Source organism: Schistocerca gregaria, chromosome 2, assembly GCF_023897955.1.
Source record: "Schistocerca gregaria isolate iqSchGreg1 chromosome 2, iqSchGreg1.2, whole genome shotgun sequence".
NCBI classification, from domain to species: Eukaryota; Metazoa; Arthropoda; class Insecta; order Orthoptera; family Acrididae; genus Schistocerca; species Schistocerca gregaria.
Window position 1 is genome coordinate 763,467,433 of NC_064921.1, and position 26,654 is coordinate 763,494,086.

General features: G+C 42.9%; 1 protein-coding gene across 9 annotated transcripts in view; it reads left to right on the top strand.

Moving 5' to 3' along the window:
• The window catches only part of LOC126334984 (ATP-binding cassette sub-family C member 4-like), a 302,418-nt gene that overhangs the window by 162,904 nt on the left and 112,860 nt on the right, over positions 1 to 26,654 (top strand). For all 9 annotated transcript variants that reach the window (XM_049997791.1, XM_049997788.1, XM_049997787.1 and 6 more), the window contains 4 exons: positions 8,574 to 8,799; positions 17,131 to 17,287; positions 23,397 to 23,535; positions 23,623 to 23,733. In XM_049997791.1, the coding sequence (XP_049853748.1) occupies positions 8,574 to 8,799; positions 17,131 to 17,287; positions 23,397 to 23,535; positions 23,623 to 23,733 (633 nt within the window). The remainder of the gene's footprint in view (positions 1 to 8,573; positions 8,800 to 17,130; positions 17,288 to 23,396; positions 23,536 to 23,622; positions 23,734 to 26,654) is intronic.

Here is a 26,654-nt window from a genome sequence, read left to right on the forward strand (position 1 = left end):
ATGACGTGTCGTGCACTCGACTAAGTTTGGTGACCAGCGGAAGTGTTTAAACTCGGAAGAGAGTTCCTGGAACCGCTCTGTAGCAATTTTGGACGTGTGGGCGCATTGTCCTGCTGGAATTTTCCAAGTCTGTCGGAATGCTCAATGGATGCAGGTGAACAAACAGGATGCTTACGTACGTGTCACCTGTCAGTCGTATCTCCATATCACTCCAACTGCACACGCCCCACGCCATTACAGAGCCTGCACCAGCTTGAACAGTCCCCTGCTGACATACCGGGGTCCATGGATTCATGAGGTTGTTTCCATATCCGTACACGTCCAACCGCTGGATACAATTTGAAACGAGACTCTCCCAATGACGCAACATGTTTCTAGCCATCAACAGTCCAATGTGTCTGTTGGCAGGCCCAGGTGAGGCGTAAAGCTTCGTGTATGCTGTCATAAAGAGTACACGAGCGGGCCTTCGGTTCCGAAAGCCTACATAGATGGTGTTTCGTTGAATAGTTCGCACGCTGATACTTGATGATTGTCCAGTACTGAAATCTGCAGCAATTTGCTGGAGGGCTGCACTTCCTGATATTCACGGTATATTTCTCACTTCATCGCTACCTCGGAGATGCTGTGTCCCATCGCTCGTGCACCGACTATAACACGTTCAAACTTACTTAAATTTTGACAACCTGCCACCATTGTAGTAGCAGTAACGGCGCTAACAACTGCGCCAGGCATTTGTATATAGGCGGTGCCGACCGTAGCGCGGTCTTTCTACCTGTCTACATATCTCTGTATTTAAATACACATGCATATAGCAGTCTCTCTCTCTCTCTCTCTCTCTCTCTCTCTCTCTCTCTCTCTCTCTCTCTCTCTCTCTCTCTCTCTCTCTCTCTCTCTGTGTGTGTGTGTGTGTGTGTGTGTGTGTGTGTGTGTGTGTGTGTGTGTGTGTGTGTGTGTGTGTGATCTTCATACCACCAATATATTCAAAAGCGAATAAAAACTTTGCATGCAGAGTAAAGGATGTCGGTTGTGCTGTCATCGCCACCAGTAACGTCCGCGCCGGTTATGGTTAATACACACCCAGGATCTAGATCATACGTAAACATAGACAGGTACAGTTAGCTAGATAATGGCTCCATAATGAAATTTTCCCTCTGCAGCTGATTGTACGCTGATTAGAACTGTGTGTCGGACCGAGACTAGCTGAGCTACCCAAGCACGACTCTGTCGGTAGAGCACTTGTTCGCGGAAGGCAAAGGTCCCAAGTTCGCGTCTCGGGCCGGCACACACTTTTAATCTGCCAGGAACTTTCATAGACTACTGCTATTAGTATCAATCACTTACTAGTCTCCATGACTCCACGCCACCACCGCTCTTGTGAACAAGATCTCCTATATAAAACATGAAGCAAAGCCTTGTTTTCCAGTGACTGTATTTATACCCAAATGGATTACAAGCTTATCTTACATAATATGTGATTTTTCCCTGATCACCTTTGGTTTTTACTTACTTCTTTACATTTGTCTACTGACTGGAATGTTTGGCGGTGTAGGTCATGCTAGAAAACGTAGCAGACTTTTGATCGGGGTATTATTTCCTACGGCAGGGGAGAAGTAATTTACTCCATGCGTGATCCTTATAAAATAATTCAGCTGAAAAGGCCCTGTTAGCGGTTTTTCCATCAGATACAATTTTATATTAAGAGAAAAGCAATACTGAAAATCTCAAAGTAGACTGACGTCTGACTAGCGGTGACAATTAGTAATGGTTTTTAGTACCACTACGAAGGGAATAAACCCCTCCAGTTGACAGATTAAATAGCAATATAGCGTCACCGATAGTCTTTTTCGGCTGTTATTCTGTCTTTCATGAAAGTTATGCACTCTGTTTATCAGAAACCATGCTCGTGAAATGCTCTCTCTACTTTCAGATGCTTTTCGCGGACCCGGGGAGAAATTTTATTCTTGCCGACGAAGTCTTGCCACTAAAGAATGCGTTTCTGCATCATCCCTGTCTTGTGTATTTGCACGGTCAGAAGATAGTTGTCTGACACCCAATTATCTTGAAGATTCTTGCAAACAGATGTATACTTGTAAATAATAGATTTCAGCTATCAGTCGTCCTTCTGAAATTTTATTCGCAGATCTAGATTTCGGCTAGAAACTAGCCATTCTCAATGCACTATCATTTCTGATCAATGCATGTAATGCCTGTTGGTCGGGCTTCATCCACAGTTCATTGAATACTCCATGAACTGTGGATGAAGCCCGACCAACAGGCATTACATGCATTGATCAGAAATGATAGTGAATTGAGAATGTCTAGTTTCTAGCTGAAATCCAGATATGAGGATTGAAATTTCAGAAGGATGAGTGATAGCTGAAATCTATTGTTTACAAGTCAATATAACAGTCGCTGCGTGCAACAGCCTTCTGAATGGAAGGTAACGTGATGGTGTATACTTTCCAGAATCCGGTGCTTAGTGGCAAGGATAACGGTCGACAAATTTCTTCAGCATCGTTAAACATGTCTCATAAAACGGACAAACAATGTAGTTCTTTCGGGTCAATGCGAGTAAATCTGTTAGAAAAAAGTGTGATGAGAGAAATTAGGTTCTTCGTTTTAAGAAACAGAATATTTCACACATTATATTGTGCTTTGCTTCATATTTGTTTGCGCATCGGATCAAAACCTCGGTTACAGGGAGGAACTGAATGAATGAATATCTAAAATGTTTTATGTACATCATTTCAAATAGTTTACTGTTATTGCACAAGTACTTTGCATAGGATCAGGGCCCGCTGCATACACGACATCAAAGATCTCTCAGAAGGGGCATTGTATCAGGCTCAAGTTAAGCGCCGGCATTACCACGTATATTCATGCCAGATTAGTGCTTACGCACTTGACAGACGTGTCTTTGTCACTCATGTAACGCATCTTCGTGATGCCTATGTCGACATATAAACCTGTGCGAATCAGTTCTTGACTGAGGGATAATTTAACTAGGTCCTCATTCACCAATGGAGCTGAGTAAATTATTGCGAGTATTTATGCGAGCGCTTACAGTATAATTTTTTCGCAGTATTATTTACGGAACCATTGCATGTGTGTATGGAAATATTTTCGTAGATTGCGCCAAAAGAAAATGCATTTTGGAACTAAAGAAGTATATATTCCCGAGAAATATCACCTGTGCTTCCTACGCCAGAAACTCCAGTATATCTGCTACTCTTGCATTAGATACGACAGCACGTGATCAATTTTTTCTGACGCTATTTCTAAAGATTCGATGGGCCTAGTAATTTGAGCTGACGGTGTCCGGCACTTACACAGAACTGCAGAATAGGTTGTGAGTGTGTTGTGAGAAGCTGCTCTTGTAGTCAAACCACCGTTTTCCAGCAAGCTGCTAATCCATGTGTGCCAAACATGCAAAAATTACGCCGTGAGATCATTCCAGTTGACATGTCACGCATTGTTACTGCCAGGTGGTAGTATGACAAGACTTGCTGTAGTTGCGACTGATTATGTACTTAAAGATTACTACATTTTGTCATTACTGAAACGCTGTTTTTCTATGCATTGATAGCAAGTTGAAAATTTTTGTTGTTGTCTTCAGTCCAGAGACTGGTTTGAAGGAGTTATCAATGCTACCCTATACTGTGCAAGCTTCATCTCCCAGTACCTACTGTAACCTACATTCTTCTGAATCTGCCTAGTGTATTCGTCTCTTGGTCTCCCTCTACGATTTTTACCCTCCACGCTTTCCTCCATCACTAAATTGGTAAACCCTTGATGCCGCAGAACGTGTCCTACTAACCGATCCCTTCTTCTAGTCAAGTTGTGCCACAAATTTCTCTTCTCCCCGATTCTATTCAGTACCTGCTCATTAGTTACGTGATCTAACCATCTAATCTTCAGCTTTCTTCTGTAGCACCACATTTCAAAGGCTTCTACCCTCTTCCTGTCTAAACTATTTATCGTCCATGTTTCACATCCATACATGGATACACTCCATACAAATACTTTTCTAAAAGACTTACTGACTCTTAAATCTATACGCGATGTTAATAAATTTCTCTTCAGAAGGGCTTTTCTTGCTATTGCTAATCTACATTTTATATCCTCTCTACGTCTACCATCAGTTATTTTGCTTCCCAGATAGCAGAACTCGTCTACTACTTTAAGTGTCTCATTTACTAATCAAATTCCCTTAGCATCATCCGATTTAATTAAACTATATTCCATTATCCTTGTTTGAAAATTTTCACCTGGAGTTATCTTTTGTGCGTATCTCACTAGGTATTTTTAAACTTCTGTTCACGCTCCTCGTAAATAAGCCCTTGTTTGCACATATGGTGAGTTTGCAATTAATTCACTTCTCTAAGTCATTAATGTACTAGAAAGCTATCTGTAATTTGCCAACTGCGTATTATTTCGTAATTAGTTCAAAATATCGAATCCACGTCCCTGTCGATTGGTAGTATGCGTGGAGGCGATTTTGCTGTGTCGTTGAACTGCACAAGAAGTATCAAAGATTACATGATGTAGGTGACTGTACAACGCGAATAGTTATGAACCAGTAACACGGCACAGGCCTGGGGGGCATGCGGGGAATATCTCCCTAAGGATGCCTTTCCATGCAGGATAAAGTGATACGTTCCACCCGACAAATAGTTTCTGTCCAGTGAGACACTTGCCTGATTTTATTTAGCATGTGTCGGCATGTCACCGAATCCATAATTTGGAGAAAGTCTAAGGAAATCACTATCTACCCGAAGATTCGTTTTAACACCACAGTGTCCCATTATGCATGATCCTACATGTGGTTGTATCGTATTACCTCCTTCAGACCTTCGAACTAGTTTACCTAGTGATAGAACCCACAGTTCAACATGGCTTCCAAACCGTGGTGAAACTTCACAATTCTTCACATTAATAAATCATTCCAGCAACTTTAAAACCATCTTGTTACCACTGTCCGTACATCATATATGAAGCGCGATGAGTTGAGTTTTGCGCGAAGTTTTTCTTCCTGGGGCTGAGATCTGCACTTGGTGGAGAAGGCAATTTTTTTCTATGTGTATACAGAAAGAGATTATTTCCAATGTCGCTCTTTACTATTAATTTTTTTTCCAAATGCAATTCGCTTAAAAATATTTTTGACCCTTGTGGTCTTACTCGCTTTGTCGAAATGTTTGGTCTGTTATCGTCCAGCTAGAGAAGCTTATGGCGAAATTAAGTCTAGCTACAGCCGTAAACGGATCAGTGTACAAGCTGTCTTCTTCGTGGATTAACGTTCACTTGCACACCTTGCGGTAATCGGACAATGGTTTGAAAATTACCAGCGGCAGTGTCTTGCCAAGAACGCTGATACGGATGGCGTGTACAGTGTTCTAGTAATTTTTGCCTGCAAATTACTTGGCAGTAGTTGTGAAATATCTTCCCTACCGTAGTATCACGCAGTCACGACAGTGGTTCGACACGCGAGTGATCCCAGTTCAGCACGTACAACTATTCTTATTGATGTTCCCACTATTCCTGCTCATGCTCCAAATGCTTATCTTAATTTACCGATTCTTGTGACGCAAAATTGAAAGGTATTTTTACAGTAGCTTTAAGTTGATCAGTAGTTATTAATTAGAAGTTCGGTACAGTTATTTCCTTGGTAATTTAGAATTGGTACGAAGTGCAGCGAAAGAGCCGTCACTAATTACAAGGTATTTACAAACTGCCTCTCAAATCAGTTCTCGGATTTTAGAAAAGTCGTCAATCACGAGTGATTGGCATTTTTAGTAACCGTTGTCTAACGTCTGAAGTATTAAGAGATTCTTAAAATATTTCATGATGATTTACTATTTAAAAAAATTAAAATCATCGGGTATTTGAATTACTTTTGCTCTAAGGGCAGAAGTATCGTCGTGGTTTTCGGAGTTCAGGTATACTTTTAGAATTCCATGTACCTTACTTTCACGAGTAATGAAATTCCACTATATCCCCAAGTACAATATTTCGTTAGTTGGCAGTTATTGACAGATCAGTCGCATATTAGAACTCCTCGTGTGTGTGTGTGTGTGTGTGTGTGTGTGTGTCGTTTCTGCTATTTCGACAACTTAGTCACATCTACTAATACAAGAGCATCTGTTGAGTATTGCAGACGTAGAGAGGTAATTCGCTGTGGAAAGATCTTCGCTATTGCCTCTAGCATTTATATATACCCAAAGTCGGCCTCACAACATACCCCTCCATAGCTTAGCCGTCTATGAATGCGGGGTCTCTTTACTCCAGCTGAATGTGCAGCAACAAAATAAATTTAGTAACGTCCAGGCATTTTCGGCGTTGATGAATGAAGAATAATTTCAACATATAATCTCAAAATAGTATTTAGGGAATTAGTGACAACCTTCACGATCAAGCGGCTTATATCAGGTCGAATTCCTATCAATTCTCTCGTGGGTAAGGAATCCCAATAACTAGGTTTTTTTTTTTACATTCGATTTACAGCTCCTTTAGGTAGTTCAACCAAACCCTCATGTTTAACTGTAATTAAACCTTTGTTTCCAAAAATCGACGAAGTCAAGTACTCGGATGATGTCATTTTTAATACTTGGTCAGCTTTCCCGCTTTATTGACCCACGTTGTAACCTTCTGCCTCTAGAGCGCTCCGAATTCTAGCGTGTAATGTGGCGCATGTAAAACTGAGAGATCGTCAGAGAACTGAAAGCAAGGATACTAACAATTCGTCCACATTTGGGACACCCCTAGCTTCAGCACGATAGTGCCAGACCTGTAGCAATCCGCCGCCTTGGGTTGACTGTCATCGATCATCATCCATAGCCTCGACTTGGCCCTATCAGATTTTCTTCTGTTCCCAAAACTTAAAGAACACCTTCGGAGACTTCGCTTTCATAGTGATGAAGCGATGCAAGCTGTAGTGAGAGTATCACTTCGACAACATGCTACGGTGACAGTACAAAAAAAAAAAAAAAAAAAAACTGGTTTCTTGTTGGAAGAAACGTGTTCGCGCCAGCGTCAGTATCTTGAGCAATAAATATGTAGCCATGAAGAATAAAGATGTGGAAAGTTGATAAAGTTAGTTTTATTTTGAGTTTATTTATTGTGAGTTTGCACACAAATTCGGAGGCATTATTTTCAACACGCCTTCGTATGTAAAAAGTATGGAATGGTATAATGTTAAAACGGATGTTAACTGTCACGAGCAAGAGAATGATAGAGAGATATAATGCAACAGTGTCTGCGTCTATCATACTTACGCTGCCGAGCACCAAGCATAAATGATTTTCACAAAATACAGATTTTACAAGTGGTTCAGGCAGAGCGGGGTAGCGCAGTGGATCACACACTGGACTTGAGTTCGGGAGGACGAACGTTCAAACCCGCATCTGGCAACCCTGATTTACGTTTTCCATGATTTCCCTAAATTTCTTAAGGCGAATTCCGGGATGGTTCCTTCGAAAGGGCATGGCCGCTATCCTTCTCCAACGTTTCTTAATCCGAGCTTGTTTCCTGTGTCCAATGACCCCTCTGTCGATGGGACGTTAAACTCTAATCTCCTCATCCTCCTAAGTGATTCAGGAATTGCAAACAAGAATTTTGAACATGGCTGACAAGCTGTTATGAACTGAAAGTGAAAGTAACAACAAAACTTAAAGAGAAATAGGCGGCACTCATATATGGTTGTTCTGAGAAAGTTACAGTAGCCTCTTACCTCGCCCAGCATATAAGCACACGACGCTTGTTCATAAAAATACTCTGTTAGTAACATTTCCATCGAACTTAAAGTTCAGTAGTTCTTGTTGCCTTCTGTTCAGATAATTCTCCCAAGGGTTCTCCCACTTCGTCATGCATTGCTGCAAAGCTTTTTCAGGAATTTTCTTTACTGCTCTTGAAGAATTACCTTAACGGCAACAGTGGTGTCGAAACGAGGTATAATTTTGACAACCAGAAAGCCTTGCGAAATGAGGACTTGGAGAGTAGGATGCTTGCAGAAGGAACTACCATATTTTGGCACACTAACTAATGATGACATACTGAATAGAATTGGGTAGAAGATGAATTTGTGGCACAACTTGACTAGAAGAAGGGATCTGTTGGCAGGACATGTTCTGAGGCATCAAGGGATCACCAATTTAGTATTGGAGGGCAGCGTGGAGGGTAAAAATCGTAGAGGGAGACCAAGAGATGAATGCACTAAGCAGATTCAGAAGGATGTAGGTTGCATTAGGTTCTTAGAGATGAAGGAGCTTGCACAGGATAGAGTAGCATGGAGAGCTGCATCAAACCACTCTGGACTGAAGACAACACAACCATCCACGAACTGGCGTAACTGCGTGGGTAGGGGAGGGCGGTCGTAATGGTAAAGGAACTAGGAGTAGCTTTGTCACAATTTGCCAAATCAATTTTTTGAATTTTGTCGCGCAACATTTCAGAACGAAACGTTTGACGTTCCAACCTCTTGAGCTGCTTCGGCATACGAAAGTTGATGTGCACTAAGTTGTTGTTTTTTTTCTGAGAGAAATACTGTCGGTTATTGAGATTTTTCTTTTCCGTGACAGGTGTTGCGTCTTAGCAGGCAGACTATGGACAACACGGCAACTGGCTACATCGTCAACCTCATGACGAATGACCTGAGTAGGTTCGACCGTGTCATCATGTGGGCGCACTTCCTGTGGGTGCCTTTCCTGCAGATACCCATCGTCATGTACTGGCTGCACAGCTTCGTCGGCTGGTCCTCCTTCGTTGGGGTGGCCTCCGTCTTCCTCATCACCTTACCATCGCAGCGTAAGTAAAAAACTGTTGCATATCTACTAATACTGTTACATTCATTACGTTCCCACAACACCTATCTTTGATTTACAAAATGCACGTTGTATGCATTTTACTAGTTTGTGAGAATAAATTTTACGCCTTCTGAGGATAATAAGAAATGGAGGCTGTAGATGCGAAACTAAAAATTCATCAACGACGAACAAGAAAACTAATGAAAGAAAATGTTCACCGAGCTAAATAGTCTTCAGCTTGTCTCAGGGTGTATTCAAATATGTTAAGTCATTAGAAAAGGAAATAACATTATTATTTCCGTTTTGGCTATCTGATAACCACGTTAATTCGCGGCAGCTTAGTTTCTTCTGCTCTTTCTCCCTGTCCAATATTCCTTCATTCCCATACTTTGCAACCTCATTCGCTCTTGTGGCCGTATTTTGGTTCTGAGTCTAGTTCTGTCCTGGCAACCCGTGAACGCCTGAATTTTTCATTTAGACAATAACCCTGTTGTGTATCTCCGTTTCTTGTCGTCACATTTCTTCCAGATCCATTTATACCTATTGGACCCAGCGAACTTCAGTTCTCTTGTTTACCTGAAACTGTAATTTGCTGTGTTAACGTCCCCTGGCCCATTCAAAGAATGTGTCCGTAGAACACACTCTAAATTAAGCATCTTCAGCTCTTAGAGGTCGCTACACCGTCCGTAAACTCTTTCGTTACAAGAGCAGACCACTGTCTGGTGAAGTCTCAATTTTGCATTGATAGAAATTTTCTTCTTATTGTAGATGTTCATAGTTAGTGTGTATACTGAATTCATTTTCTTCATTCGTGCTCCTTTACCATCATCTATAATCTGCAAATCACATTTAAGTGCCCGGCAGAGGGTTCATCGAACCACCTTCACAATTCCCGTTGCTTCAGTCTCTTCTAGTGCGCAGAAAGCACGAACACCTACATCTTTCGTACGAGCTCTGATCTCCCTTATTTTATCATGGTGATCCTTTCTTCCTATGTAAGTCGGTCTCAACAAAATATTTCAGCTTTCGGAGGAGAAAGTTGATTGGGATTTCGTGAGATGATGTTGCTGCAACGAAAAATGGCCTTTGTTTCAATGATGTCCAGACCAAATTCTGTATCATTTCAGTGACACACTCTGCCCTATTTCGCGATAATACAAACGTTGCTGCCCTTCTTTGAACGTTTTCGATGTACATCGTCAATCCTATCTGATATTCTAAAAGAATACGGACAAGCGTAGTGTAGGCAGTCTCTTTAGTAGATTTGTTACATTTTCTAAGTGTCCTGCCAATAAACTTAAGTCTTCGGTTAGCCTTCCCCACAACATTGTCTGTGTGTTCCTTCCAGTTTGTTTTTCGTAATTGTAATTCATAGGTATTTAGCTGAATTTACGGCAATTATATTCGACTCATTCATCGTATAACCGACGTTTAACGGATTCCTTTTAGCACACATATGGATGACCTCACACTTCTCATTATTTAGGGTCAATTGCCAATATTCGTACCATCCAGATATCTATTCTAAATCGTTTTGCCATTTGTTTTGATCTCCTGATGACTTTACTAGTCGATAGTTTAGAGCGTCATCTATAAACTACCTAAGACGGTTGCTCAGATTCTCTCAAATCGTTTATATAGATAAGGAACACAAAAAGGCCTGTAACACTACCTTGGGGAACGCCAGAACTCACTTCTGTTCTACTCAATGACTTTCCGTTAGTTACTAGGAACTGTCGCCACTCATACAGGAAACAACGAATCCAGTCACATAACTGAGACGATATTCCATGAGCACGCAATTTCACTACAATCGGCTTGTGTGGTAGTGTGTGCACTCAAAACTTCATGCGAGTAAAGAGCTAGTTGTTTCACAAGAACGATGTTTTCTAAGTCGATGTTGACTATGTGTCAATAGGCAGTTTTCTTCAAGGTAATTCATAATGTTCGAACACACATGTTCCAAAATCCTGCAGCATATCGACGTTAACGATATATGCCTGTAATTTGATGGATTTCCCCTACTACTTTACTTGAATATTGGTGAGACCTGTGCAACTTTGGATACGAATCTTTCATCGAGCCAACGGTTGTATACGATTAAGTATGGAGCTATTGCATCAACATAATCTGAAAGGAACCTTATTGGTATACGGTTTGGAACAGAAGGCTTGCTTTTATTAAGTGATTTAAGTAGCTTCACTACTCAGAGGATATTTACTGCTGCGTTACTCACATTGGCAGCTGTTCTTGATTTGAATTCTGGAATATTTACTTCATCTTTTGTGAAGCCATATGGAAGGGTGTGTTTAGTAACTCTGCTTTGGCAGCACTGTCTTCGATAGTATCTCCATTGCTGTCGCGCAGAGAAAGCTTTGTCTTGCCGCTAGCATACTTCACGTATGGCTTATTATTGTTGTTATATATATATATATATATATATATATATATATATATATCTGTATCCATACTCCGCAAGCAACGGTATGGCGCGTGGCAGAGGATACTTCGCACCACTACTAGTCATTTCCATTACTGTTTCACTCACAAATAGAGCGAGGGAAAAATGACTGCCTATTTGTATCTGTATGAATTCTAATTTCTTGTATCTTATGTTCGTGGTCCTTACGCGAAATTTGTTGGCGGCAGTAGAACCGTTCCACAGTCAATGTCTTTCAACAGTGTTCCTCAAAAGGATCGTCGCATTTGTCCAAGGGATTCCCGTCGGAGTTCCCGAAGAATCTCCGTATCACATGTTGTTCGAACCTATCACAAATCCAGCAACCCGCCTCTGAACTGCTTCGGTATCTTCCTTTAATCAGACTTGGTACGGATCCCATAGACTTGAACTGTACTCACTATCAAGTCGCTCTGGCGTCCTACATGCTGTCTTCTATACAGATGAAACACACTTTCCCAAAATTCTCCAAATAAATGGAAGTCGACCATTCGCCTTCCCTACCAGTCCTCAAATGCTCGTTCCATTTTATGTCGCTACACATCGTCACGCGTAGATATTTAAACGACGTGACTCTATAAAGCAGGACACTGCCAATGCCGTATCTGAACATCATGGGTTTATTTTTCCTACTATCTGCACCTACTTAAATTTCTCTGTACCTGTTTATTTCTACAATACCTTTGATTGCCTGTTAATGGCCAGGAACGATTGGAGACTATACACAAAAGTTCTAAATCTAGTTCGTTAAATCTATACTTATGCAGCATGTATTAAGTTTGTGATATGGAGATAGTGAGAACAGTGGTCGCGAGTATTTGACAACAGGCGCTACGAGCATATGTCACACACCATGAGGGATCTTCAAGGAGAAGAATAGCAGATATTTCAGAGACCTGGAGGAAATTGTGGTGGGCGGAAGCATTGTGATTGAGATGAAACGTTCTTCATACCTGGGAGGAACGCCCTAGACGTACAGCTCCTTTATCTTATGAATGAACACGTTTACTCCCTGTTAAAGCTGTTTTGGTTTGAAGTGAAATGTATCCATTGTGTCCAAACTAAGCGTAGGTGTTCTACCAGTTCTATTCATGAGAATCTCCAGTTTACGATGGAAGTGGAGAAAGATAGTAGTCTTCCTTTTCTAGATGTCTGTCAGTTGGGAAGTGGATGGATCACTTAGCCATTCTGTTTACTGTAATCTCACAAATACGATCTTACATTTAGAGCTCCGTCACCATCTTTCGCAGACAATGGGCGTCCTTCGTACGATAGTGCACCAGGGACATGGGTGTGATAGAGACAACTTTGCAAAGGAGCTCTAACACCTACAGTCTGTGTTTAAAGGCAATGGATATTCCTCGCATCAATTCAGAACAGCTTAAACGAGGTGTTACAGGGATAATTCAGAATATGAAGAAGAGGAGGAGCTGTTCAAGTCCATGGAGTTCTTCCCACATGTGAGCAACATTTTATCTAAATTAGGCTGATCAGTGGAGAAACATCATGTTCATCTTCCATTCATCTACAAAAAACATGTGCTCTTCTCTGCTCCACAAAGGATGAGGTAGTTTTGCGTATTCCTGTAATCTACAGAATACTATCTCACTATTGCAAAGCCTATATTGGTCGGACCACACGCGCAGCTCATGAAATGTGCGCAATACACTTTTGCCACACTGGCCTTTCGTAACCCAATTAATCACAGCCAAGCCTTGTATCTCCACAGGACCTACTATGGCTTATTCTGGAAAGAAACTCCAGGCAATGATAAGTCGCTTCTAGGATTAGACAATTAAGGAACCTGTGGAAATACGTTCGGCAGAACATTGGTTAATCGTAATGGCGGCTTTCAACTTCATGAGACAAGAGGCACAGTGATTTTTCTTATATCTTCATAAACTCAAAATTTTGCCTCTGTAGGGCACGACCGACGACAGTTTCATTATTTTGAAAAATGAATTTTAACTCCGCAGGCCCGCATTTCGTCAGAGGGCACACACGTAATATCACCGTTGCCCTTGGGACTGCGTGCTTCAGATGCAGCAAGACAAGACAGTGCGGTCATGAAGAGATGATCTAAGTGCATACAGCACCGCACAAATTTTCGGCATAAAGCCAGCGACATGCACCAACAATCTCACATGCAGATGGCTGAAATGGTTGTCAGTCGAAATATCACTGCAAGGTGTCATCCAGTAACAACTTACAAACCTCATGAAATGCATTGTTACTGCTCACCTTATTTCTTTATGGGTCGGCGCGATCGTCCGGAGAAAAAAGCCGTTAATTATGAATGTGGCTAGCCAGAAATCAATGAATCATAGTTACTGTTGAGCTGTATTGAGGTGTAAAAAATAAAAGAAAATTCATACCTCGTTCAGAATATTGTATTCAATGACATAGGTTTCGGCAGCTCCGAAGTAGAACATCCTCCAATTTCTCTACACCGCGAAAGAAAGGTTAGGTTTCCAGCTTGTTTCGATACATAGTGCGCTTCGTAAGTTTCAGACTTTTAGAGCAAAACATTTTGTCCAAGATCCATCCACTGCGTACATTCCATCCCTAAATTGCTATATTTGAAGCTCTTAACACAGACAGCTAAGGGCGTCAGAACATATTCATTAGACTCAGAAGCTCCTCAACCACGTGTTTCTTTTTCTTGTAAATATGTGTGTGTCAAATCTGGAAAATATGTTAAGCATTCCAACACATCGTGATTCAAATCCATCACTTCCCCGTTGCCAAAGAACATTTGTGCAGGAGTATTCCCATAATGAGAGATTCTAATTAAGTTTTGTATAACGAAGCCCTCTGCTCATGTATAATTTTTCATCTGCTTAGTCAATAAGCTTTGCGCAGAGTTCACGAGTTATTAGAAAATTCCAGTTCATGCAATTCATCGAATAAAATATCTTACGCATCAGGTATCTCATAAACCTATAATCTCTCATCCTCCAGTATCATACTATATCATCTGTTTTACAATTGCTAAATGTCGTTTACGTAAATCATGTTCAAAAGACGAGCTGTCACGTTCCTATTTTTTTTTTGAACCCTCACTTAACTGCTAAAATCACCAGAAGCCTTCTGAATCTTCACCAGTTTTGAACGAATTATTACCTTTACATAATCAAAGATAGTTTGTCATGCTGTCACAGTACTATGTATTGTACATTTGAAGTGGCATACAGCACAACTAGTTCAAAAATCTGTATAAAAAAGTGTGTGACAGAACAAGTTGGCACTTGTCATTGTACAAAACAAACAAAATTTCATTGGTATCAAGGTCATTTCTACGTCTATCGTGCGCTATTATTGCCAAGACTTGCAACACTAAACACCCATTAAATAGTATGATTGCAGAGAAAAAAATAGTTTCCATTCTCGAGAGAATATGGGGAAGGAATAATTGCTAGACACACCTACAGCATGAGTATTCTGTGCCTCCTAAAATTGACACGGCAGCTGTTCTGCTTGAGATAGTTAACACTTGTTCCCCCGCCTCTTATTCCACCGCACTCCACGAGGTTCGTCGGCCTACTCACGATAAGCGAGGCCGTAAAGGTATTAAGCGCTGAATTACCGTATTGCGGCACGTGACCACCTGGCCTCAGACATCTGGGACAATGACGCGATGTAAGACCCTAAGGTTCGACAAACAACGTGGTGAACCAATATTTAACCAGTGTGGAAACATCACGAGACAATCACGCGCTCAGAAAACACGAGTTTCAGAAAAATTAAGATGACATCAGTGCGCACAAGTATGTGGCGTAGCATTTAATCGCAAACTAAACACCTCACTAGTGATTCAGCTGCATTTGGTCTCAAAACAAAATCATCTGAATCAGAGCATCCGGATAGCGGACAGTTACTGGCTGTCACGTCGTATTCAGTGTTTGCATATTACTTAAGAATATCGCTTTTGCAGAAAGGTGACAAAGAATACGAGAGTACTGTATTAATAGCCGCGAATATTTTCAAAACGAAGAATGTAAGTAATATGCATGAAGCAATGTCATATGCATACAGCCAAATCGCAATGATTCCATTCTGTCAAAGAAATGAATAATGTTACTAACTCTTTAAGAACTAAAAACTCGCAGTTTATCTCTCAAATTAGCGAAATCCTGTTCCTCACATATGTGCAGTGTAATCATTTAAGGTGCAATAAATATCATATGGTACAGTTTCCGATAGAGTATACTATGCTTCGTCAGGCTCCTGGTGTTCATTATTACCGGCCTGTCTCATTACTTATGACATCTTCGATGGCAGACCCTTCTCAGAGTAAGATACTTAGTCTTCATTTGGCTTTCAGAAGGTTACTAATTCATGACTCGGATCATACAACAGTTCAAGGGTAAAACTTTGCTCCATTATATATGTGGAACATTGTAATTTTGACGAATAAAGGTTTCCAGAAATAGCTGCGACCAGTCGCTTTTTGTGATGGTTAAATTCTTATTTCACTATGGCCGGTCTCAAGTCGCCTAGCGGCTCATTTGATGGCACACAGTGTTTTAGTGGTTGCTTGTAGCGCACACACACACACACACACACACACACACACACACACACACACACACACACCCACCAAGCGGCCACTGAAACATTGTGTACCATCAAATGGCGGGACGCTAGGTTACTTCATAACCGGTCATGGTGAAAAAAAATTGTGGCATTACAATATGTGACTAGTTGCAAGTATTTCTGAGAAGCTTTAAATAACAAAATACTGACAACTAGTATTTTTCAGTGAGTTGTGAAAATAATTTCTCCTAGAGAACCTAAAATATTAAATCTTGCTGCTACAAAGTTTCCATGCCCTCTAACTAAAAGGCCACAGTGTGTCTCGTTAACTCTGAGTTACGCATTAATAGTTTCATGGAAGTTCATAGACCTCGAATTTTGTCCAGGAAAAATTCGAATTTGCTTTCAAATGCACCACATGAAATGGATGGCTGAAAACTGTCTCCTACTTGTTTCAAAGAGAAAGCACCTCCTTAAAACAACTGATTTTTATTTTTTGCCCATTTCTTCTTGTATACGTTGCTTGCCAATGATGGACATTCCTGTGAAAAACTTTAAAATTGTTTTCATATTACTAGTAATCAAAGAATTTTGAAATTTATCGAGTGTCCACAAAGAAACGTCACTACAGATGTACCACCGTAATATCAAGTTGCAAGTACTTCAGCCCAGTGTAATTTATGTGCTATACAAATAGAAGCGTGATACGCACCAAGGATCATTATGATAGGCGTAAGGATCGAGTTTTTCGACAGTACTGAAAAGCAGATGGAGAATGAAATCAGCTGTCACCTGCCGAAGCACCAAACTACTATCGGTCTCAAGCGATTTACGTAAACTATGAGAAACTTAAAGCAGGTTGGTCGGATCGGGGATCTGAACGATGCCTGGGGTGGGGGTGGGGGGAGGGAGAGAGAGAGAGAGAGAGAGAGAGAGAGAGAGAGAGAGAGAGAGAGAGAGAGAGAGAGAGGGGGGGGGGGAGAGGGGGGGCAGACGGATGGACATTCACAAATGAGAAATACAGATGCTAATTATTTAACTTGAAACTGCAGTAATTTTTCGTAAATGTTTCCGTAACCACTGATACAGCCAAGGCGGTTATCTGGAAGTATTGTTAATTTTAGTTACGTGAGAAGTCTCAAAAAAATGTATCGAAGCTACCACGATGGGAGCAGGTCAAATTTCACGCCCTCAGATTTTCATATTATTTCTTCTATTCCAGTTTGCGCATGAAAACGTTTTGGTGCTGAAATGGCTACTGCTACTTCTTACAACTCGTTGGAAAATCTTTGTCTCTGCTCGTGAGGTGGTGATGATGACCCTGTTTTCTGTTTGCAGACATAACGGGAAGGCTGTCGGCCAAGTACCGCAAGGAAGTGGCGATCCGGACGGATGAGAGGATGAAACTGATGAACGAGATCGTGTCGGGCATGCGTGTCATCAAGATGTACGGCTGGGAGATGCCGTTCGCTAAGCTGGTCGCCCAGTCCAGGAAGTACGTATCCACAGTATGCACGCTTAAGCAAAATCTGTTCGCAGTGGTAGGTGAGCATTTGTCTTGGTCTTCCTTAACAATGGTACACCGTAACAACTCCTTTTTATTACCATTTGAAGTGGACATATACTGACATAAACGTATCAAACTTCTGGTTATAATATAATTAAGGGACATTTTAGTGAGTGGCTATTCTGAGCAGGTAATTTTTCTGCAAAACTTGAACTTACGAATTGTTTAATTACATTGTTTCTGTAGGAAAATACTCAATGAATAAGCCTACCGTTAAAATATTGACATGGAGCGTGAGCGAGTTTAGTTTTGACTTCGAAATAATCCGGCATCAAAAAGTAACTAAACCTTGTTAATGTAGGTTGAGTTACAGGTTCAAAACGAAATTACATACGCAGTTGACATAGACAGAGAGCGAGCGGAGACCTACTTCTACCATATGTGAGGAGAAATTCGAGCAGTTTCCATCGTTGTACATGTGGTCACGTACCCATTTGTTAGTTTCTAATATTTGTCTTGCATTTCGTGGTAGCTGTTCGTGAGATCTATTCGGGCTGTACATAGCAGTACGAAGAGTTTGTGTCTCTTGACAAAGCGCCTGCGTTACCCATTCATAGGCGGACCGGTGCGACAGGTTGCGTGGAGCAACATCTCCTCCACAGCCCTCCAATCGTTCGGCTGTGTGGCAACTCTGCAGGTCTACAGAGATGGGCCAGAGCGCGTGCGCCTACGTGCGAACTGTATCAGAACTGGTCACGCCGCGACCAAAGCAATGCTACTCAAGTGGGGAATTACCGATTATGACCAATGCGACCGTAGACCATTGGAACAGAGACTTGCGTACATTTTGAACGACTGGCCAAAAAGAAAATTCATGGGAACCTGTAAAGAGTTCTTAGACGTAACACCTGCAGTAATTAACTGGATGGAGTCTCTGGATATCCAATGTCATGGAAAACGGGTATCTCAACTGCCTTTATTTACTGTCGGTTCTACAGCCTGTGTTATTAGCAGTACATAGATAATACATATCCACTGAAGCGTCATAGAAACTGGTGTAGGCATGCATATTCAAATGCAGAGTTGTGTAAACAGGCAGAATACGGCGCTACAGTCGGCAGTGACTATATGACAAGTGTCTGGCGCAGTTGTTAGATGGGTTACTGCTGCTACAATGGCACGTTATCAAGATTTGATATCGAAAATTGTGTTACAGTCGGTGCACGAGCGATGGGACACATAATCTGTGATAGCGATGGAGTGGTCATTTTCCCGTACAACCATTCCACGCGTGTTCCGTGAATATCAGGAATCCTGTAAAACATCAAATCTCCGACAACGGAAAAAGATCATGCAAGAACGGAACCAACGACGACTGAAAGAATCTTTCATCGTGACAGAAGTGCAACCCTTCCACAAATTGCTGCAGATTTCAATGCAGAGTCATCAACAAGTGTCAGCGTCATCGATATGGACTTTAGGAACAGAAGACCTACTCTTGTACCCTTGATGACTGCTCGATACAAAGCTTTACTCCTCGCCTGTGCCCATCAACACCTACATTGGACTTGTGACGACGTTCCCAAAAGGTCTTATGGCCATAGACTGCAACTACATAGGTTCCATAAGGCGTAGTATTGCGGGTAAACTATACAGAAACCAACACAATCACGAGGGCAGAAAACTGGCACTTACTGTAGGATGTTGTTGCGACGTAGTTACGCTGCGTGCAGTGTGATATCTGAGAGATTGTTATGGTTACCTGTTTACGTGGACCTTTTAGGGGAGTACATTACGAAGTGGCTGCGAATAGCTTTTCAGTCCTATAGACACTTTCCGGCCACAGGGTGAGTCTTGCTGGGCCTCAAAATGGGAGTGATACACAGTACTCCTGTCAATGCACCCCTGTGCGAAGGTCCATTTTCCTTACGAAAAATGCGTTTTACTTTTGGATTCTAGGACTCATCTCACATTTTTTCCACACAGTTTCTTCAGAAGATTTGCACTTCAATTACCGTTTACTAGTTTATCCTTCGCAAGGGAACCAGTAACAAGACTGACTTCAGCACTACAGGGAATATTGGTTTACAAATTTCATTGACATTCTTCTTGTTGTGCTGCCGCGTCTCATAAAATACTTACAATTAAACACCGTACTGCAGCGGCCTTTGTCAGGCCCTATAACGACTTTAATGAAATTACAACAGTGATGCAATCTGTACTATCAGCTACATAATCACATACTGCCGTCTACACCACAAACAGATATTGTGCGTAAGCCTTGTGAAAGTGTATGACGACCTCGGAAAACGCGGTTTGCAAAATGAGATCACAAGAACACCCATTACACTTTTTAATTATTTACCTGTAGATTCGGTCATTATCGGGAGCAACAAAGTAGTAGAGTGGAGAAGAGATAAGTGACCTAGTGGCCGCACACAAATATAGAATCGATTGTGACACCATTGATCTATCCTATTGCAGCAGCACACGGCAGGGGTTCCAACCTGCTGCACGTAATTCACATTCCTCAGAACGACGTGCTTTGTCAAGGCAAAGACGCTTCCAACCAAAGCCGAAGCTGGCAAATGGCATAAGTTTCAAATCTTGAAAATTGTCGACGGCATAGTATGTGTTACGGCATAATAGCCCATAGTATGACATCGTAACGTCTGTTTTTCTCCTGAAACACTTGTTCACTTACAAAACTGTTATTTTGAAATCCATTAATGATACAGCAGAACGCACCTAAGGTCCCATCCATAAAGTTGAATCAAACAAGTACACACTATCTGGCCAAAAGTATCTGAACACTTCTATGCAATGCGGAATGTCCACTAGATGCCACGAGAGGGGGGGATCCTCACCAGTATAAAAGGAGGCTGGGAGTGTTGCCAGTAGAAAGACAGTGACAGCAAAATGAGTCGGTAACGAACGCTCTTAGACTTCGAACATGGACTAGTCATTGGATGTCATCTGAGTAAAACATGTATCGCCGATTTTTCAACTTCTTTAATGCTGCCCAAGTCAGCTGTTGGTGTGATGGTGGAGTGAAAACGCAAAGGAATAAGCACAGCTAAACGAAGACCGGTTAGACGCCATGTACTGATGGAGAGGGGCCATCGAGCATTACGGAAGGTGGTTCAAAAAAAAAAAAACGCTTGAAATCAGTCACTCTTGAGTATCAAATTGCTACCAGCAGTCCAGCTGGCTCAATGACAGCGCAAGGAGTAAGAAAGGATGCGTTGCAGTAGTATACAAGCCACACTACTATATCTCTAGTCAGTGCCTAATGACACTCGAGGTGATGTAAAGAGGGACGACACTGGACAGTGGATGACTGGAAACAAGTGTTTTGGAGCGATGAATCATGCTACATCCTGTGACAATCCGATGGAAACGTTTGGCGAATGGCTGAGAATGTTACTCGGCGGTATGTGTAGTGCCGACAGAGAAGTACAGAGATGGTGGTATTAGGGTATGGGGATGTTCTTCGTGGTGTGGCCAGGTTATTACGCTTCATAAAACGCTAATTGTAGAAGGATTTGAACAGACTGTATTTAGTACTGCGTACACTAGAGAAACAGTTCGGAGCCGATGACTGATCGCATCAACATGAAAGTGCACCCTGTCATAAGGCAACATCACTGACGCGATGGTTTGGGAAGCGTTATAATGTCCCTTAGCTCCAGACTTCAGTGTCAAAAGTAACTATCTTCTGTGGCTCAAGCTCCTGAACCGAATGTCCTGCCATTCCCCAACGGACATTCCGACACCTCGCTGAAAGTATCCCCAGCAGAGTTAAGTGGTTATAAAGGCGAAGTGTGGACACACTCCTAATTAATGTCTAGTAATGGGGGTCTGTATATTTTTGATCAGATAGTGTGCTTCTACACTTAGTTCGTCCTCAGCAAGTCTCAAGATATATGCCGTAAGCTGCATACTGTAAATATCTTATAACATACTCTCACAGGACAAAATATAAATCATGTTGTAGATAGTATAGAACTGGCACCAGTTGGTCATTGACCCACCACCAAGCAAGTAATGGCAGGGAAATGGTATGTTCCAGTGAGGTGTATGGAATCAGCGCAATAAGATGGGTCGATGTAGAGATGCGACAATGTGAGATTGGTACTACCGTGTTCTGACTTGCCCAAAACCACATCGAGAACGAATGTGCCCGATTTATTGGTTTATCAACGCGGGCTGTCCAACGTGTCGACAAGGAATGGTGTAAGATGCATATTTATGTTTTTGAGCGAACTTTGCGAAGGAAATTGCATAGTGTCAGGTAGCTCACATCGGCACAAAGGTGCGCGTGATCAGTGGACCAAACAACGCCCAAAACTGGATAATACTTGCCTGGAGGCGTGTTGATTGGTGCGACGTGCCGTGATTTTACCTGTTTTTGCAAGGCTGCGAATACACCGACTGCCCAGTGAGCCGTTTAAACCGTAAAGGGTGTTGTCCAGGTAGGAGGCGAGCTTTTGCACATGTTTTTAGTATCGTGCATTGGGGCCCACTCATTCAAGTTACCGTAATGTGATCCAATATGTTTATTTCAACATCCTCGGAGGCCAAATGTTGCCCTTTTTTCTACGTCTTCATGATTAGTATGCTGTGGATACTCCCTTTCTCCAAGGTAACTATCATTTTCACGAGGCAGTATATACGCCCTCCTTGTTTGATGAACATACAGGAATACTATCGTATGTGTACTGGCTCGCTAAATCAGCCTTTCTTAAACCTGCAGAAAATGTCTGCAACTATTCGGAATAGCGTGTAAAAAATCAGCGACTTATATCGCTGCAGTTTTTTACTCCTACGGGAGTTGATTATTCATGAATGGCTTCACCTGTAGTTGTTTTACATGAAGAAACTTGGACTCCTTTTCTCGCCGAACTGAGGCATACATCAAGGCTAGGGACTATGTTAAACGATATTAGCATGACGTTTCTTGAGCCACATCCACCGCGGACGCGCCGCACACACAAAGGCGCGGCGCAAAATGGAGCAGAGCAGCGAAGTAGTGCTCAGAATGCAAGTGTGCTCGTACACTGGCGCCCGCCAGTGAAAAAGGAAAAACCATGTGCAAATAGAGCCGCGCAGAAACGAAACAGTTCCTTGTTGTACCCCCCCCCCCCCCACCACTCCACCCCCTTCCTCCCCTCCCCTCACTTCCCTTTTAAAATATTGATTGGGAGTCCACCGGGGACCGAACCGCACAATAACCCTGAAAGAGTGGTTCGGTGTGAGGTGGCGGAGGGGTGAAGTGGACTGCGGTAGTCGTCGTGGGGTTGTGGACTACTGCGGCTGCGGCGGGGACGGAGCCTCTCCGTCGTTTCTGTGCCCCCGGTTCACATACAATACAATAAATACACGTTGAACACAATAACGTCCGATTTAAGTACGTTGCAAAATATCACGGTTGACTCACTGACTGATACGCATTATCCTCTGAATCTTTTTCGGCGGTGTGCTCGAATAACTAAGTGATTTCGACCGACATGGCAGGGAATTTCCCGAATTAAATCTGACATTCGTTTCAAATCGAGAAACCCCTGGCAAGTACATGTGTAAAGCATACAATTCAGTGCAGAGAGGCTGTGTTAGGGATTAATTTTATAGAACAAAATGTTATCCGTTATAATAATTTGAATATAATAATGTGAATGGAAAAAGTTGACGTGACACTTTCATTGCTCTCCCCCGCCCCTCCATCCCCCCTCCCAACAAGATTTGGTGATATTTTACCTGATCCCTCCCTCCCTCCCTCTTCTGAACTAACATAATTACTGTATGTCCCGTTGGTTGATGCGGGCGATGTGGACCTGGCTATGAGCGTGACTTTGTCCATTGTACTTGGTTGTCGGCCATTGTGGTAGTAGACGTGTACGTTTACGCGTCTGACAGACAGAACTGAGAAAAAAACTATATGCCTGTTATCACCGGATCGTGCGTTTTGACAGTAAATCTGCACAAAAGTGAGGTGATGCTAGTTTTTTCAGTATGTTTTCGTAAAACGTAAGTTGTATACTCCTAAATATCAAGCTTGCTTTAATGAAGATGGTAAACAGCAGTTGTGTGTTGCCAGGTCAGAGATCTCGCGAGTATCCCGGACGTCATACCTGCGCAACCTGGTTCTGGCCCTGGAGTTCCTGGTTGACCGCACGGCGCTCTTCACCACGCTGCTCGCCTACTGGCTGGCCGGCGGCGTGTCCACTGCTGCAGAGGTAAACAGCCATAGCTGGCCGCAGTGTCGCTGTCAGCTAACTAATAGTGTGGTTCATCAACATAACATCCTGTTTTCTTTATTGCAGGTGTTTGCGATGTCGCAGTTCTTCTACGGACTGAATCTGATTCTCGGAATAGTCGTCCCCATCGCGGTGAATTTTGTGGGAGAAACCCGGGTCTCTGTCAATAGAATACAGGTTGGTTCTAAATATTTAGTTTTGACTTTTTTTTAGATAAGCGTTTACGGGCGTTTGCTTCTCGTTTGAGCTAGTGGAACGGTCGTGGACACAGATATACAGCAATATTTGGCTTGTTAGTGAATGAATTAGATTGAAGCCTTGATGTTTTTAGGTTGAGGACTAAAATGACTACTACACATTCAGTACCATATTTCGGTATGCTGTCTGGTAGATTTCTTCAGCTACTCAGAACACTTGTTTTATGTGTACTCAGTCCGAAAGTTTGGTTGTTGATTACGTGGTGAGCACAGCAAAGAAAGACTCGTTCGTTCTGTCTATTGCAAGATCATTAGAGAGGGAGCGCTGTTTGAGAGTGGAAAAGGGTGTGGAAGAAATCATCCCGACGTTTTCTTTAACAACAAAGGTAAACCACGGAATACCTAAATTTGTCCGGCCGGACTGGGATTTGAACAGACTGAATCCCGGATATGAGTCAGTGTCTTAATGCTTCGCCAGTTCCCTCAGCGGCTCACATTAGGTCACTCCTGGCATCGTCTGAAGTCCTGTCAATCGCTGATATATTTTGTGCGAAACTGAATCTTAAAGATAAGAGAGACTTTCACCCAGTGACAAGTAGTAAACATCACACTACAAAGTTTTGCAGAGTTACAGCAGTTAGAGTATTGTATTCTTGTGCTTTCTAAGTGGACGTTGTGGAAGAACATAATTATTTCTGGTGTTTGTTTGTAACCAAAATCTCTGTGACGCAACCTTACAATTCGTCAGACAGACGTTGACAGTGCTTCGGAAGGTAACTTTTCACTGCCGTTTTCCTTACTACTTCAGTTCATTTGCAGACCGGAAAGAGCTGACAGCGATAGAATGCTATAGCAGTGTCTCCTTCCTATAAAGCTTCAGAATTTAGTCGCCTGCAGTTAGCGACAGACTAAGCGCCATTTCAACACTAACGCGAATTGATTGGTGTCTTGCACAGTGTAAAATATTTGTTGTCGGGAGAGACTGGGACATTAGTAGTTCCATTTTTCGAAGTCTCTACATTGATTTGCTATACGTATGTTTTCCAGACGCCAACATCTGGTAGCCGCCTTTTTTGACTTGCGTAAAGATTGCGACACGACCTGGCGACATATCCTTGCCACATTGTATGAGTGGGATCTTCGGGACCCGCTCCCGATTTTTATCCAAAACTTCCTGCCGCTCCGTACTTTCAGTGTCAAAGTCGGTGCCTCCCATAGTTCCTCCCGTATCCGGGAGACTGGAGTTCCGCATGACACCGTATTGAGTGTCTATTTTTAGTGGCTATTAACGGTCTTGCAGCAGCTGTAGGGCCGTCCGTCTCACCTCTGTATGCGGATGGCTTCTACATTTGGTACTGCTACTGCAGCACTGGTGTTGCTGAGTGGCGCCAACAGGCAGCCATTCACAAGGCGCAGTCATGGGCTCTAGCCCACGGCTTCCAGTTTTCAGCCGCAGAGTCGTGTGTCATGCACTTCTGTCGGCGTCGCACCGTTCATCCAGAACCAGAACTTTACCTTAATGACGATCCACTAACTGTAGTGGAGACATATCGATTCTTAGGACTGGTTTTCGACGCCCGATTGATTTGGTTACCTCACCTTAGTCAGCTTAAGCGGAAGTGCTGGCAGCACCTAAATGCCCTCCGCTGCCTGAGCAACACCAACTGGGGTGCAGATCGCTCTACGCTGCTGCAGCTCTACGGATCCCTTGTTAAATCACGCCTTGACTATGGGAGTCTGGTTATGGTTCGGCGGCGCCCTCTGCTTTGCGTTTACTCTACCCAGTGCACCACTGTGGCGTTGGCTCAGCGACGAGAGCTTTTAGAAAGAGTCCGGTAACGAGTGTCCCGGTGGAGGCCGGAGTCCCTCCATTGAAGGTTAGGCATGCAAAACTGCTCGCCAGTTACTTTACACACATTTGTCGTTCTCCTGCGCATCCGAATTACCGTCTCATTTTGCTAGGGCTTAGGATCGCGGTTCGCGTCCGGTCCCTTCCGTCTGAACTGCAGTACTTCTCGTTACCACCTCTCCATGAGGTCCGTTCGCATACACCTACATGGTGTACACCTAGGCCGCAGATTCTTCTGGACCTTTCACATGGCCCTAAAGACTCAGTTAACCCTGAAGCTCTCCGCTATCACTTCCTCTCGATTCTCGACATGTACCGGGGCCGACGGCTCGATGGCTGATGGTCACGTAGGCTTTGAGTATGTTCGTGGAGGACATATTGAACAGCACTCCTTGCCAGACGGGTGCAGTGTTTTCACTGCAGAGCTGGCGGCCATATCTCGTGCTCTTGAGAACATCCGTTCATGCCCTGTGGTTTCTTCTGTGTATTGACTCCTTGAGTAGCCTACAAGCTATCGACCAGTGCTACTCTCGCCATCCTTTGGTAGCGGCCATCTACGAGACTGTCTATGCCCTGGAACGGCCCCGTCATTCAGTGGTGTTTGTGTGGACCCCAGGACACGTCGAAATCCCGTGCAAGAAATTGCTGACAGGCTGACCAAACAGTCTACGCGGAAACCTCTTCTGGAGAGGGGCATCTCCGAAACTGACATGAGTTCTGTCTTACGCCTTAGGGTTTCTTCGGTTTGGGTGACGGAATTGCATAACAGTACGCACAACAAACTGCGTGTCATTAAGGAGATTACGAATGTGTGGAAGTCTTCCATGCGGTCCTCTCGTAGGGAATCAGTTGTCATCTTCCAGCTCCGCATTGTCCATACCTGGCTAACGTATGGTTACCTCCTCCGTCCCGCGGACTCACCTCGGTGTCGCTGTGGCTCACGAATGACGGTCGTCCACCTCTTGCTGGACTGCCCATTTTCAGCCGCTCTGTGCTGGACTTTTAACTTTCCCAGCACCCTACGATCGGTGTTAGGCGACAATACCTCAACA